The sequence below is a fragment of the Eleginops maclovinus genome, chromosome 20 (assembly GCF_036324505.1).
Source record: "Eleginops maclovinus isolate JMC-PN-2008 ecotype Puerto Natales chromosome 20, JC_Emac_rtc_rv5, whole genome shotgun sequence".
NCBI classification, from domain to species: Eukaryota; Metazoa; Chordata; class Actinopteri; order Perciformes; family Eleginopidae; genus Eleginops; species Eleginops maclovinus.
This window is the reverse complement of record NC_086368.1, coordinates 13,108,394-13,123,174: the sequence shown is the minus strand read 5'-3', so window position 1 is coordinate 13,123,174 and position 14,781 is coordinate 13,108,394. Positions and strand designations below refer to the sequence as shown.

General features: G+C 39.9%; 1 protein-coding gene across 1 annotated transcript in view; it reads left to right on the top strand.

Annotated features, from left to right (window-relative positions):
- Nucleotides 1-1,911: 1,911 nt before the first annotated feature.
- The window catches only part of col2a1b (collagen, type II, alpha 1b), a 42,457-nt gene continuing 29,587 nt past the window's right edge, over nt 1,912-14,781 (top strand). Inside the window, 10 exon segments of the mRNA XM_063910863.1 lie at nt 1,912-2,195; nt 5,516-5,725; nt 6,997-7,013; nt 7,426-7,458; nt 8,440-8,472; nt 8,718-8,771; nt 10,154-10,255; nt 11,040-11,117; nt 13,127-13,171; nt 14,424-14,477. Coding sequence (XP_063766933.1) covers nt 2,105-2,195; nt 5,516-5,725; nt 6,997-7,013; nt 7,426-7,458; nt 8,440-8,472; nt 8,718-8,771; nt 10,154-10,255; nt 11,040-11,117; nt 13,127-13,171; nt 14,424-14,477 — 717 coding nt within the window. The 5' untranslated portion in view covers nt 1,912-2,104.

Here is a 14,781-nt window from a genome sequence, read left to right as displayed (position 1 = left end):
GGGCTTGATTGTCACAGTTATTCAAATTACTCTGCTGGTCTACAGTTACAGTTATTTATGTGCACAGTAGTGTTTGAAATAAATGCCAAACTGACAATCGAATATTTGCAAAGTGCCCTCCGTCAAATTTAGCACAGTCCTAATAAAACATTGTTGCTCTATTGTATCAGACTGGATTAATAAGCAAACCCTACAATATTAAACTACCTAGAACCTCTTTAACTTTTTGAGTTTGGTTACTACACTATATTGATAACTGAAATGCAGAAAACTGCACCTGAAGATAATGGATAATTTAACAACCTATGTCTATGTTCCTTTGTTTTTGTCAGCCAGTGAGACAAAGACAAGGTGAACACGTGTTCAACGTCACTGTCAAAAGCATTTGTTTGATCGAAAATCCGTGTGCAAGCAAATGAGCAATCCGCAGACTGAAAGGCATATCCGATCTGACACCACAGCCATAACAGAACCCGATGCTCCTAGAAACTGTTGAAATACAGAAACTAAGTGCCACAGGCAGCAGCCCCTCAAATAGTTATGAACTAAAAACTAAATAGTACAATTCTAGAACATTTGAGACTCTCATCGACTGCATGGGACACGTGGCCTGACCTGTGCTTTTTTTTGTTTTAAAGTCAAAGAAAAAGGGCAACGATATATTTTAGTAAAAAGTGCAAGTTGGCAATATCATCATCCTTCCATTCATGCATTCAGACACACAACCTCACAAACATTTGACCTCCATGCAAAATGTCAGCCTGAAAGGGCTTAAACTGTGGTCGCCAAAAGGTGAGAAAATATTTGCCCACCGATCATAAAACGAAAGATTGTAAACTTAGGAATAATATATTATTATTACCTTGAGGGGTACAGGTGTTATGGCACGGACAACTGTGAAAAACATTGGGTTTTTTCCAACCAACAGTCCAAAACTATCATGCAGGATGTCATGACATTTTGTGGATCGTGGAGAAATATTAATGAATGCAATCAAGTAAGTGTGTATTTGAAAGGCTTTCTGAGAGGCTTATCACAGTGCTGTTTAATAGATTGACCGCATGTTAATAAATGTATGACTTAAAAGAACTGTATGTTAACTTTTAGAATTTGAAAGACCATTAAGTGTCTTTATATTAATTAATGCCGCAAACGTGAATGTGAATAAGGTTGTGGGTCTTCAAAACACATTGTGTATTATAAGTATACATTATTATTGCACTTATTATTTTTATTATTTAAAAATGAATATATAGCCTTTATGTATAGATTTATAGTGGTATGATATCGTCTCTTTGTTCTTGTTGTTTGACTCTCCTCATCAACATTTGAGTAATATATGGACTGGTTACGTGATATTGAGTGGCTTATTCTTATAGTGACTTAATGTGTATCTGGTCATTTAAATAGTAAATTTAGTATTTTATTGTGCTTCCACATCTTAAGAACCCTGTGTCATGTACAGCCACCTTGAAGTAGCCTACCTTTGTGAAATGTGATATTTTGTGGTATTTTTCACAAAATACTGCACTTGTTAGAATATAAGGCTTTAATTTGCAAAAGTTTATTATTTAGTACATAGGTCACAGACCATGGCAAATTGAAGAAGCGCCCTTAATTAGCGTAACGAAGTGATTCTGACATCGCTATGCTTTCAAAGAACGAGGCGGGGGAGAAAGGGGGCTGGCACCAAAGTTAGGGGGAAAGTTTCAGTTTTTGTTGGGTTTAGTAGCAGCACGTGGAGAAAGGAGTGGTCTGGGACTGGAATAATAAAACCTGGGAGACAGAATGGGAGGGAAGTGGGTCTCAGATTTCAGCCTGACAGGGGGTAAGGGGTTGGACTGATATTTGGGAATATACGAAGATTCATTGAAGGCAACGGGGACATAAAACTACAGCGTCTGGCCCAAAGCGGTCGGTGCTGAATTTCTGCTGCAGGTCCGGGTCCTGCCGCTGGATTCCCCCATTGGTTTTTGGAAATTGTGATTTTTGAATGGTTCAGCTCTTGTAACGGGGGACACACACACTAAACACTGAGAGAAGCCTCCGATATCTTCGCACCTTTCTTTCTCCCTCACGGGCCCTGCATGTCTAATATTTAGACATGTTCAGCATTATGGATTCCAGGACTGTACTGCTACTCGTAGCCACTCAAGCCTGTCTATTAGCCGTTGTAAGATGTCAAGAAGAGGACCGTAAGTGACATTTAATTTATCTCAAAAAGCTTTAATGAAGAAGAACTAAAGTTGTCATAACGTGCATACTGAGAGTTCTTCTGCAACAGGTTTATCTTGAAGCAAAGCACCTGAGCTTTGAATAGAGGAGTGTTTGTGTTGGCGCTTGGAGGGGATTTGGTTATCCCCTCGCACCTTATAGGCGCATAAAGTTCATGATTGGTTGGATTCTCTTCTTCATGCTAAATTGTCTGATTGATGATAGTTGTGGACCTTCTGTATATCCAGGAGTGCTAATCTTACTGTGGTTGCAAGGTGTGCTACAACTCAATATCAGAGTTGGGGACGTGCGTAAAAGTGATGCAATGGATCAATAGATGTGTAAAGTTTGCGCATAAATGAATATATGCTGTTTATTGGTGTTGCTTTTGTGGAATACTTAATTTTAATTCAATTTGTTATTGCAGTCTGTATTCATTCTCGTTGAAATTAACATTTTGGAAAGCGGAGTTTCAGTTGATCCGCTACAGTGGAGTGCAACGCCTCGCCACCTCCACCTTCATTCTTAGGTTAAGCTGCCAGACACCTGTGGGTGCCTTAGATGCCTTGACAGACTCTCCTTTTAGCTGCAGATTCACTTAATATAGAGGATGAGAGGGGGAGGGGATGGGCAAAAAGAGAAAGGTGGTCAGGCTCAAGGGCCTTTAGTAAAAAAGTGTTCACATTCCATTGCTGTCAGAGGGCATCCAGGCGATTCCTGGCTTGTTGGGGTGGAAAGGTGGAGTAATATCCAAAATTCCCATAAAAAAGGGTTTTTTCAATTTCTCTCTAATAAGAATCCAATAGACATTGTGGTATTCTTCCTACCTGCAGTCGTTCTAATGTCTTTGCAGTTTGAAAAAAAATTAAAACTTGAGCAAGAGTATTCATCATCATTATTGACTTTAGTATTCACAGGATATATTTGAGGGAGAAGGTGTGCCAGCAGATTGGAGCCAGAAATAACGTTCCATATGATTCCAGGATTTCCATCTGCAAAAAAGATTACCCATAGGCTGCAACAATCAGGCCAGGGAGAGACAGAGCCAAGGTACCAGAGATAGGTGATTGGAAAATAAAGGCTTCTAAAGCAAAGACAGGGTGTATTTTCCTAGAAGAAAAAGGGGAACATTCCCAAAGAAATTGCAAGTCTCAGGTTACCTTCTCGCAGATTGTGTCCCCTGGATAAAATTCCCTCTTCTTTTCTCAAGTTTAACTGAAGGCCAACATGTATTTGGGAGACACTGAAATGTTAAGGGGTCTAATTGTACAGCAGCAGGCTCAATGGCCCCAATAAACTCAGAGGGGACTGGGGTCACTCCTTTAACTCTCAGTGTTGTGGACACTGACTGAATGTTCATGTATGAGCCCATAATATGATGGGGGATCAAGGGCCTGAAAGTATTTCATACGGTGAAATCAGAATGGACTCCATGCTGTCCTCGAAGTACACATGGGTTCACTTTAACATTTTCAATGTTCATTTTACTCCCCTGGAAAACAGTTTTGCTGCCAGCATACGGGAGCTGAGACTTACAAATTATCATCAGTGACAAAAACCCAGTTTTCTATCAGCTCAGAAGTATACAGAGGAGCCCATGTCCCAGAATATCAAGAGAATCTTTCATATTTGAGCCAATGAAAGGACAGGTGCAGTCTTTTGACAGTGCATCCATGCTTGGAAAACTTAATGTCAAACCTGCAAGGTATGTGCATAAAAGCAGACCTTTTTTTCTCTGGCATGTTTGAATTGGCATCTGACACAGCTATGGTTTCCAGATGGGGTTTAAAAATTTGCCCAATGTTGATACAAGGCAATAGTTTGTGAATTGCCCACTCTGTCCCCTTCCAGAAAGACCTCATTCATTGCTTCTGAGGTCTGTCGGGTTACCTAGACTTAAGGAGAGCTCAAAGGTAAATATAGCTACTGTACTTGCTCCCTTTCCTCACGGTTTGAATGCTGTTACCTTTCTTTTGGTGTGTGGGTTTAGTGGCTCCAATCAGAGCATTTTTTTGAGCAACTGTTGGGCTTTCTGTTGACTTTTTAGGAAGCTGTCATACTGGAAAAGGAACAGGAATATGGCTAATTACTGAGTTCATTGTTAAATGTCCCTGAGTGGTGTCATTTAGAGCTAGTACAGTACCTGTATTGAAACAGGCCCCACCTCCATCAGGTTCAGCTATGCTCACTTTGCCTGGCTGTGGTCTGAAAAAAATGTCATTTACTGAAAGCACCGTCTGTTAAGGGTGTCTCCCGCAGTGTAAACTAGACCTATATTTAACTTAAGGAATTTAGGTCTCCAGCTCCTGTGAAGTTTTTGGAGGTTTCCTGCAGGTCTCACTGAGCTGTGATTCTGTGAGGCTACACTGCCACCCTGAGGCCATCTCAGAGGTTGCATTCACGTGTTTTCATTCAATAACTGGACTCAGTGGGGCTTAATTGATTAATGAATTGAATCATGAACAAGATTTCATGTTTCTTTTGGATGATTTTGAGGAATCTTGATTTGATGGTGTACAGTTTATTCCAGAGTTGGACTGTAAAGGTGGATGGAAGAAAGGATTACAATAGCTGGCTTAGAACCGGGATCTGTTTAAAGCTGCAAGTTTAACGATTATCAAAAACGATTGATTGCTTTTGTAATTTATCAAGTAAAAAACAGCACATGTTTGATATTTCTAACATCCTAATCTGAAAATGTTTTTGTTTTCTTTATACCTTTGGGTTTTGGACTGTCACATTGTTGCTGAATAAACCTAGCAATATGAATACATCACATTTTGTGGATTAAACAGGAAAATAATTGGCTGAATAATCACTAATGAAAATTAAGTTAGTTGAAGTCCTAATGTAGACACTCCTTTATCTCCTTGTCTAATGTGACACCCTGGAAGATTTTAAAAGATTGTGTTGATAAAAATGTAAAATAGTATAATGTATAATTCATGAGGTTTGATCACTGATCCAGTCCCTTTGCTGCCATCTGCCCTTCCTAACAGCTCAATGAAATGTAAACATTGATTATTGTTAAGAAGGATATTTTGAGAGGTTATCCCTTTATTTTTGTTCAAGCTTGTACTGGTCAATGCACTGCATATGTGTTTCACACCTAAACAAAACATTATTTTCTTTGCTCTACATCTCAAAGACATGTCATGACTTACAGTGAATACAATAGTTGTTGTTTATGTGTAACACATTGCAGTGACTGCTTTTCATTCCTGACGCATAATCTCCTTTTTCCTCCCACCATCTACCTGCCTTGACCTCTGTGTGTCCCCGTCTATGACCTCATACACAGAGGAGGATGTTTTAAGCTGTTTACAAGATGGACAGCGCTATAGTGACAAGGACGTATGGAAACCAGAGCCTTGTCGCATCTGTGTGTGTGACACTGGAACCGTCCTGTGTGATGAAATTGTCTGCGAGGAGCTTAAAGACTGCCCCAAACCTGAAATCCCATTCGGAGAGTGTTGCCCCATCTGTGCAGCTGACCAGTCTCCACCCATTGGTCGTAATTTATTTATCTCACACCTCTTATAAATAAATTACTCTACAAGATCATGTTGTTTACTTTGGGGAGAATTTTTTTATTAATCAAAGGTTGGCAACTTACACTTTAAAACTAAAGAATTCATGCTATGTGTCAACCTTTGAATTCAATAGTTTTTTTTCCCAAATCAAACAAATGATCAGAAAAAAACAGCAACAGTGACACATCTGACCATTTCAGTGAAATGCTACCTCAACGTAATTTTTCCATAGCTGGCTTACCTTGGCCCCATCTTGTTTGAATATTCTTTTCTTCCCAGAGTATCATGAAAACATGTGGGAATCATTAAGGAAATACTTCAGTGAAGCAGACACTGCCTCACATTTCTACTCTATATCCTCTCTGAGGATTTCTGCAGATCTGATGGCGAGAAAAACTGTGACAATTCACTGAAACTCTTTAAAGGAGCTATTTGAGACATTTAAATTGCAGTTTTTCCTCACAAACAAGTTCAGTTTTGTCAGCTTTGAAATACAAGTCAGTTGAGGAGCATACATGAAATCAGAAGTGTCCCTGTTTGCAATGCATGCTTGTGGATTAAAATGCTTCATAAAATACTTATCTTCCATTAAAGGCTAAATTAAGTGCTTGGTAAGAAGTATGTAAGTTATCACCCACCTAACATAGGGCTGGCTATCAGATTCATATTTTTGTTTGCTTATTTTGTAAATATCTGATTTAAAAAACATAACTTATTCTTAAATGTATTAAAAAATACACTGTTTTGGTAGCATTTGTTTAAATAGTTTACGTAGCGGTATTACAGCCAAAATACAACTATTAATGATAACCAGCCCTATCTTAATAGTATTCACATTCATCATTTGTTGCTATTGCTATTTACCAATGCTTATTAGAATGCTTTGAAATATGAAAAACAATAATCCATGGCCTGCATCAGATTTAATGCTCTGAAATTGGCTATTACAACTATTTTTGCTTTCTACTCTTCCTTTCACCTGCAGCCGCTTTGCTTCTGCTCTGAGCTCTTATGATGGTGCATCAACCAACACTTTTTCATCCTGATGGGCTCTTTGGGTGCCATACATATGATTTGGTGGTGGATGATAGAGTAGTTTAGTTTTTCACTGTAGAATAATCTATAGGCGCGTATAGACTTTGAAGAATTTTGTGAAATACTGTTCAACCATCGTGGCTTGTTTTTGTGTAAAGTCTATTTGCTAACTTTGATCTGTTTTTCCCCTGTTACCTGCTTTACCACATAACAGGATCACCAGGAGCTAAGGTGAGATATCAGGTGCTTTGTTTATGTGTGAGTGTGTGCAAGTGTGCATGCAACACCTGCAATTAAATCTGTATCTATCCCAGACTCATATCAGTGCTGCTGGATGACCCTATTTATGGATTTAGATTAGACTTTGATGTGGAAAAGGGGTTTGCCAGATGGATAACAGTTATTTTCTCCTCAACACTGCATGCCATATTTATATGTCTAATAAGAGTGTAGGAAGCACTTATTTTCAACATTTTGTTGTTGCCCAGTTTCCAGATTTGTTGTTTATTTGATCTCGAGGACAGGGGTCCAAAAAACATGTATGAGAAAAGACATACAGGACATAAATTGTTTTTAATATATATATGTTTTTGCTACTTCTAAACCTCATTGCTGTTTTCATACCCTCTCTTTCCTAAATCAGGGTCAGAAGGGTGAACCCGGAGACATTACAGATGTAAGTTGACACCACTCAACACTGAAAATACATTTCAATCCATTGTTTTTAAAAAGTCATATCTTAGCAACAACATAACAAAAAGTAAAAAATATACAAATATACCATTACAAGTTTGAGTGTTATCATATTACACATTATACAAGGCACAATGAAGTTCATAAACTGTTGAATTTATGCCACTGGACTTCGTGTCATCTGCTTGAAGGCAATAGCTCATATTAAATGTACAGAATAGGAGATGGAGCACAGAGGATTCTCTTCCCGCTTAAGTCAAAGAGAGACTGAAGATTATTATGATCTGTCTGGCCTACAAAACTTCATCGAAGTCTGAACTGAAAGCGAGAGCTTTGATATCAATAATATTGAGTAGTGCACTTAGTTAGATTCCATCGCTGTGGGTAGCATTTTACCCGTCTGTGGCTCTATTCAAGACTAGCCTTTAGTTATTAGGGACATACGTGAAATGACTGAGTCTTGAGAAATAACTGAAGAAGTCAAAGCTTTAATACCACCTGGAAGAAAGAAAAGGGAGCGAGGAGGAGGCAAGTCTCTTAGCCCAACCGTCATAAGACAGCCAAGCACAATAAAGCCTCCATACAATCCTCCATAAAGATCCCCACAGGCTAGTGGAGAAGAGAAAGAGTAAGCTCACTGCTGCTGCTGCACCTGGAAATGCTTACCCCTACAAGTTCAAGGCAGGAAATAAGAGGGCATTGTTTATTGTACGTTTCCTACAATGCCATGCCCCAAGAGATTAGCAATTAACAAGCCTGTTCTGATGAAAGAAAGATAATGCTTCCCCTCCATGTGGCAAGAGATCTAAACCTCACGTGTGCAAAACCATCTGGTTAGTTTAGAGTTAACAGCTTGTGCACTCAAATACACCCTGATATTCTACATTAACATGACCCACAGAACAAATATAATATTTTTCTTACACCTTGTCCTTTCTCTTTTTTCTATTCTTTGCTTGATCAGGTTGTAGGACCAAGAGGACCAGGTGGCCCAATGGTATGCATACATTTCTGCATTTTTCCTTTGAAAGCTTTTACGATTCACTTTATAAATAGACAATTTAACATTAAAAAAGAGAACATCTGCACAATAACCATACAAGTATTGATTGTAATTGCTATTTGTAACAGGAAGGGTGATCTGACAAAAAAATGGCAAAGTTTATATCGGATTCTGCAGCTCACATGTACACGAGATAGCACCTGTAGTTTGTAACTACTTGCCTGTCTCCTGTTCTCCAGGGCCCACCAGGAGAGCAAGGACAACGAGGACCAAGAGGAGATAAGGGAGAGAAGGTCAGTTTTTAAATAATGAAACGATTTTGCTCCTACATCTTGTCATTTTCACACCAAGAACTAGACACACACTCTGCTTAAGAAGTACAGTATGTGCTATTCAGAGTGACAGCATTAGGTCTTCGGGGGGGTGAGGTGGGTGGATGGGGAATCTGCTGCAGCTTGCAGGGTTGCAGAATGGTAGCCTTTCATTGAGCAGCTCAGTGTAAGTATGTGCTCATGTGTCGCTTCCATTAGGTTGTGTGGTCCGTGAGGTCTGGGTTGTTTAACAGATGTGGGACTCTCAGAGACTCATAATGTAAACCTCTGCTTCTCTAAAATCAGTCAGTGTGGGAAATCAACGTCGCCGCACTCGACGCGCTTTGATCATTGAATTAATGTAACAACACTTGGATGTGATAATAGCTTCAGGCAAGTAGTTTATGTCTTATAGTGTTCTTGTTTATGCAGATTTAAGCACAAAGCAGGCTTACTTTTGGCAAGCAGAGGTTGAGCAGCCTTTTAGGTGTGCAGCACATTCTTTGCTCAGGATCCCCTTGCAGGGTAATTTGTCACTACATGCACAGAGGTATGCCAGGTAGTCTGATTTGGGCTGATAAATCTACAACCTCTGCATTTTGAAGGTTTTTGAATGATTTTTAACCCTTAAATATCATGTTTAGTTCAGTTGAAAATGACAACCTTCAGTCCTGATGGATCTCTGTTTGCTACCAGCCAGTCACGTGTAGTCAAGTTGACTCATGTAGACAGTCAGTACAGACTGAAGAAGGATCAACTGAGCATTAAGCTTCTGTCAACAGTTCCTGACAAATGTAGTCCAGTGGTGTGTCGTCTGCCAGCAACTGTGTAATGATTTATTCAAAGTACTTCTCAGCTCGAATATTGGCACAAAGGCCTGAATTTAATCAACTGTGACTTGTAACATTTATTATTTAAAACTATCCTGTGCTCAAACAGTGTGTGCTTAGAAAGTCAGCGGTATTTGATTTGGTTGATTTTAAAGATGTGTATATTGCATCATTGCGTCTTAGTTGTCACGAAGCACATCGTACACAGACATTTTTAAACAAATTATATATTTGACTATAGTAACAATTACTATCAGATTCATAAATAAGTAGATGAATAGAATTATTCTTTTTTGTATTTAATACCATAGTGCTTCTTAATTAGTATTTGTTTAATTGTTTTGAAAAGAAAAACAGTTAACTGGATGGGGGAAACTATATATTTTTTCTCACTTTTTTTGTAAAAACTAATTTATAGATCTGATTTAATTCTCAAGAGCTGGCAACAATGGACATTTAAGTTTATATATAAGAATCCCATTTATCATTCGTCATGAGCAGTTCATTTATTGCAATAATATCTATTTATTTCAGGGAACCCCTGGTCCCCGTGGCAGAGATGGCGAGCCTGGCACCCCCGGAAACCCCGGCCCCCCTGGACCTCCAGGACCTAATGGACCCCCTGGACTTGGTGGAGTAAGTATCCCATGACAACAATTAGTGTGTTAGAATTCACTGCAGACATAGGTTCAGACAGGTTCAACATTGATGCAAGGCCAAGAATGGGTCTACTTGGATTGGGTGGACAGGGAAGAGAGGATGGGGAAACGGATGGCCGGGAGAGAATCAGAGAGCACAAAAGATGTGGGAAATTGCTGGAGTTGGGAGGAGGCAGAAAGACAACAGCAGTTAGATGCAGAGAGGGAGAATAGAGCAAATGCCGCTCATTCTTTGCAAGAGAAAACAAAGGAGGAGGTGGAAGGGCAGGAGGTAGTATCATAGACTTGGGTAAGGAGGGGAAGGAGCTTTGCTTTGGGGGAAACAAGGAGACTCTTTGTGAAGAGGGGAGAAATGAAAACTGTTCACATGCCATCTGTCTCTCGTTTGTCTGCATCAGGATTCACATAATAAGCTCTGCTGCCCAAAATGTATTAAAAGCTGATCCTGTCTTCTGCCAAAATGACACAGCATCCTCCAAGCTCCGCAAATAAAAGACAGCATATTTTGCTTCCCAAAAAATACTCTTTGGAATTTTACATCATAGACACTGAACAAATGCCTTGTTAGACGCATTTAGAGCGCTTCCATAAAACAGCAATGGCCACGGTGCGTTTGTGCTCTTCGATCATTTGTTGTATGTCATTCCCCTTTCTATCCCTCTCTTTCCCCCCCCATGTCTTTACTTTCCTCTTTAAGTTAAATGTAACTTCTGTATATCTTGATACAAATCTTACTGACTATTTTTCTTTGCCTTTTGCAGAACTTTGCTGCTCAGATGGCAGGTGGATTTGACGAGAAGGCTGGCGGCGCGCAGATGGGTGTGATGCAAGGACCAATGGTGAGCGAGCGATGAAACTTGCTGCCCCTCCCATCATGTGTTTTTTTACATTCATCTGCTTATGTATCTGCCTGGATGCTACACCCTTGAAGCTGTCAGGACCAAGGAGAAACAATAACACACACTGCCTTCCCACCAGAAGACCTGGGTTAAAGATTTGTGCTGGCGCATCTTGACCCACACTGCACTTTTATCACCTCAAGCAACTATCCTACGTTAAGCAGAAAAAAACTATATGGTTATCAAATGTGAAAACTACAAAATACACATCAGCACCTTCACAAGGAGAGGAGGTACCCATAAGGATTAAAAAGAAAATCAAGGATGGGATAAAGCCTTATTCAAGAATAATCCCAGGGATTTGTGGCATCATTTGTGCTTTTCCCTTCCTTTGTTACTGGTTTTGGTATGAAAAAGAGAAAAAAAACGACACAGTTCTAGGTCCTCTCGGAAAATAAACACCTCACATAGAGTACACAAGGTTATTTTTACAAATCGAGGAAACAGCCATTGATCATCATTATATTTCAAGCCCATGAAAAACCGCGGCTGCTGACGGGAAGCTGGCACTGCAGCTTACCCTAGATGAAGCAAGGAGCACACTGGGAGCCATTTTTTGGGGGGGTTTGGAGAGCCGCAGAGCAATTTGGCAGAGTCTCAGCCCAGCAGAAGTTTGAGAAGCAAGGACTGGTGGGGGTGGAGGGATTAAATCCACACAGCTAGCAGCCGTGTGTGTGACTTCACTCCCACTGACTGTCCGTGCACACGTCTGTCTGAGATCTAAGCCACAATACTGGGTCCTTTTGAAGCCAGCCCACGGTTGCTTTGGGGTTGGTCAGCCTGCTGGGGGACGGAGCAGTGAAAGAAGAGACTGAAATTATGTTAAATCAAAACATAACCCCTTATTAATTTACTCCTACACATACGTACCTATCCTTTAAACAACACTCCTACTCAAATAAATGCAAACACACCTAAGTCTTCATGTCTCCCAAAAACACGTTTAAAAGTGGTGAAGATATAGAGCCCTATTGGTAAGTCTCAGTCCTCTGTGGTTAATGGCTTCTCACACACCCTGAAGGCTTACTTTCATTCGTTTCTGAAGACCACTGTGCTGCATTTTCTTTGGCTGCCATCCCTGATTTTATTTAAGTATAACCATGATGCTAACATGTGGGTTTATAAAAGCAAGCCTGCTGGGAAGAATAGGTTTTTATGCAAAAGGAAAAGCTGTCACAAGGAATCTGAATCAAGTTGTTCTTTAATTGAAGACTTTTACAATACCAGCTTCTACAGTCCTTTAGTTCCTTGGACAGCTGATTTTCTTCTGTATATGTTTGTGATATAGAAAGGCAGACGGAGGGAACTGAAAATTGAGATTTGGCTCATCACCTCCACAGAATGTCATTTTCTGCTGTAGAGCAGTGATGCATGAAGTTAAAGTAGGAATCACTTTGGCGTGTGACTCCAGCCAGAAGCAGATTAAGGTAGAGAGGAGTTAGTTGAGAAGATTTCACCTTTTGTTTTGAAGTCATGTTGTTTTTCACTCCATCTCAAAGTGTAACAAGTCATTTGGAGTTCAAACACTCCTCTGAAGAGTACAGCACTACAACTGCTGACCTTTGAACTGTAGAATCATGCAGCAGGTGGAAAAAAGAGCTGAGAGAAGAAGAAGGAGGGGGCGTAGACAGTAAAAAAAAAGAAAAAGATAGAGAGCAAGACACTCACTGATTGCAGCTGAGGAATTTAAAACGATTTATGGATTTGACAAGCAAAGCCGTTGAGTTTTGTGTAGCCTCCGGGCAAAGTAGGTGATATTTCTTTATCTTTTCTGACAGGATTTCAGTCGACAAAAACAAGTCCTTTCCGCTTAATATCCAAACACACACAATTGCAAAATGCAAAAATAATAACAGTGCAGTGATGTTTTATGTGTTTGTGTAGTGTACTGGTGAAGGATGTGATTATATGTGGTTAGTCTGATGTTGTGTCTCTTGTCTCCCCCTCAGGGCCCTATGGGACCCAGAGGACCACCTGGCCCCAGCGGATCACCTGTAAGTACCCCCTCTATGCCCCTGACAACACAAGCAGCATGCACCTGTATACTACATCCTTTGTTCGACCACAGACAGTCTGGGCTAAATCTCTTAATAGTAACATGCTTGATGCTGTAGTATACATAAGTCACATTGCCTACTTCCCATGTGTTTATTTAATACCAATCACGACCCCAAAATGACCACTGTTACTCTGTCACCTCCAACAGAGCGAGCATACCACAAATAAATGTTTACACACAGCCCTGTTTTTAACTGCGAGGCTCTGTTGTTTTCCGGAGGAAGGTGGCACATGAAGAGTACTTTAGTCTCACAGCTGCAGCCTGTAGGGCTTTTTCCCCCCACCACAACTGCGGTAAACTGTAAAAGATCTGACAATTTACCTTTCAAGGAGACTACTGGGCTTGCACACCTCACACACACACCTTTCTCTGCTCCTTCCTGAAACCTAGTTCTACCTGTAGCCTTTTGAGGCATCCCAGCCTCCTGAGAAGAGCATTTAGGTTTTAGGCAATGCCAGCTGACATGCCTCAACTTGATGTTTTAATCTCCCTTGGCCCACACTGGGAGAGAATGATTTTCTTCTTGGACGTTTTTAACTGATTTTTAGAAATGACTCAAAGGAGGTAAACTTTCTCAGAATATATGACATGTCATTTGTAAGGGAGTAGTGCATATAACAGGCACACAGATACAGTGTAATGGACAGTACTATAAATAAGTAGTTGTTCTAATATTTTTGGGGTTGCTTTACACATGTAGGGTTGCTTCATGTGTCTATGAACTTGGTTTTTGCCGGATGAGTAAATGTTCTTCATATTGCAATTCAACAACTTTTTTCATTTTAAACTTTTAGCAAATCAACCACATTTTTACAACATAAACAATGCCCCTTTGTGTTGTATTTAATATAGCTTTTTCAACAACAGTCTTCATAACAAGATCAATAGCCACAACTAAAATATTATTTTCAGTTGCTCTCAAAAAATAGTGGATGTTAAGTCTATAAAATGGTTTCCCATAGCCCAAATTGATTGATTTGTTGGACCAGCAGGAGAAAACCGAGAAAAATTCAGTTACCTATAATATAAGATGAAAGAAACCAGCAAAGTAATCTCACTTGAGGAACTAGAAACGTGCATATATCAAAGTAGTTGGTGATTAATTTTCTGTTCTGTTCTGTTTTGTTTGTATTATCCTCTCAGTGACTGCATATAAAAAAGTGTACTTTCTTGTTTCTGTGTCCTAGGGCCCACAAGGTTTCCAAGGCAACCCAGGAGAGGCTGGAGAGCCCGGACAGTCTGTAAGTATCCCACAGTGTCCGCAATTTGTGATTTATTATATAAACTTACTGTAAACCTTATAAACTGCCTCTTTGTCTTTTCTTTTCTTCTTCATGTGGAAACCTGACTCACTGCTTCCTCACTATAGCTGAACTACATTTCCATAAAGTTCTTAACACTTGCTAACCTTTTATTGCCCCCACTAACTTTTACTGTTTTATCCATCTCAGTTTGACCTGCCAGCTTCTTCAATTTCAAGCCCTCAGTCATTACTTACAGTAAAATGCCCAAACCCAAAGCTGTGTGAATCTGATCTGGCCTTCT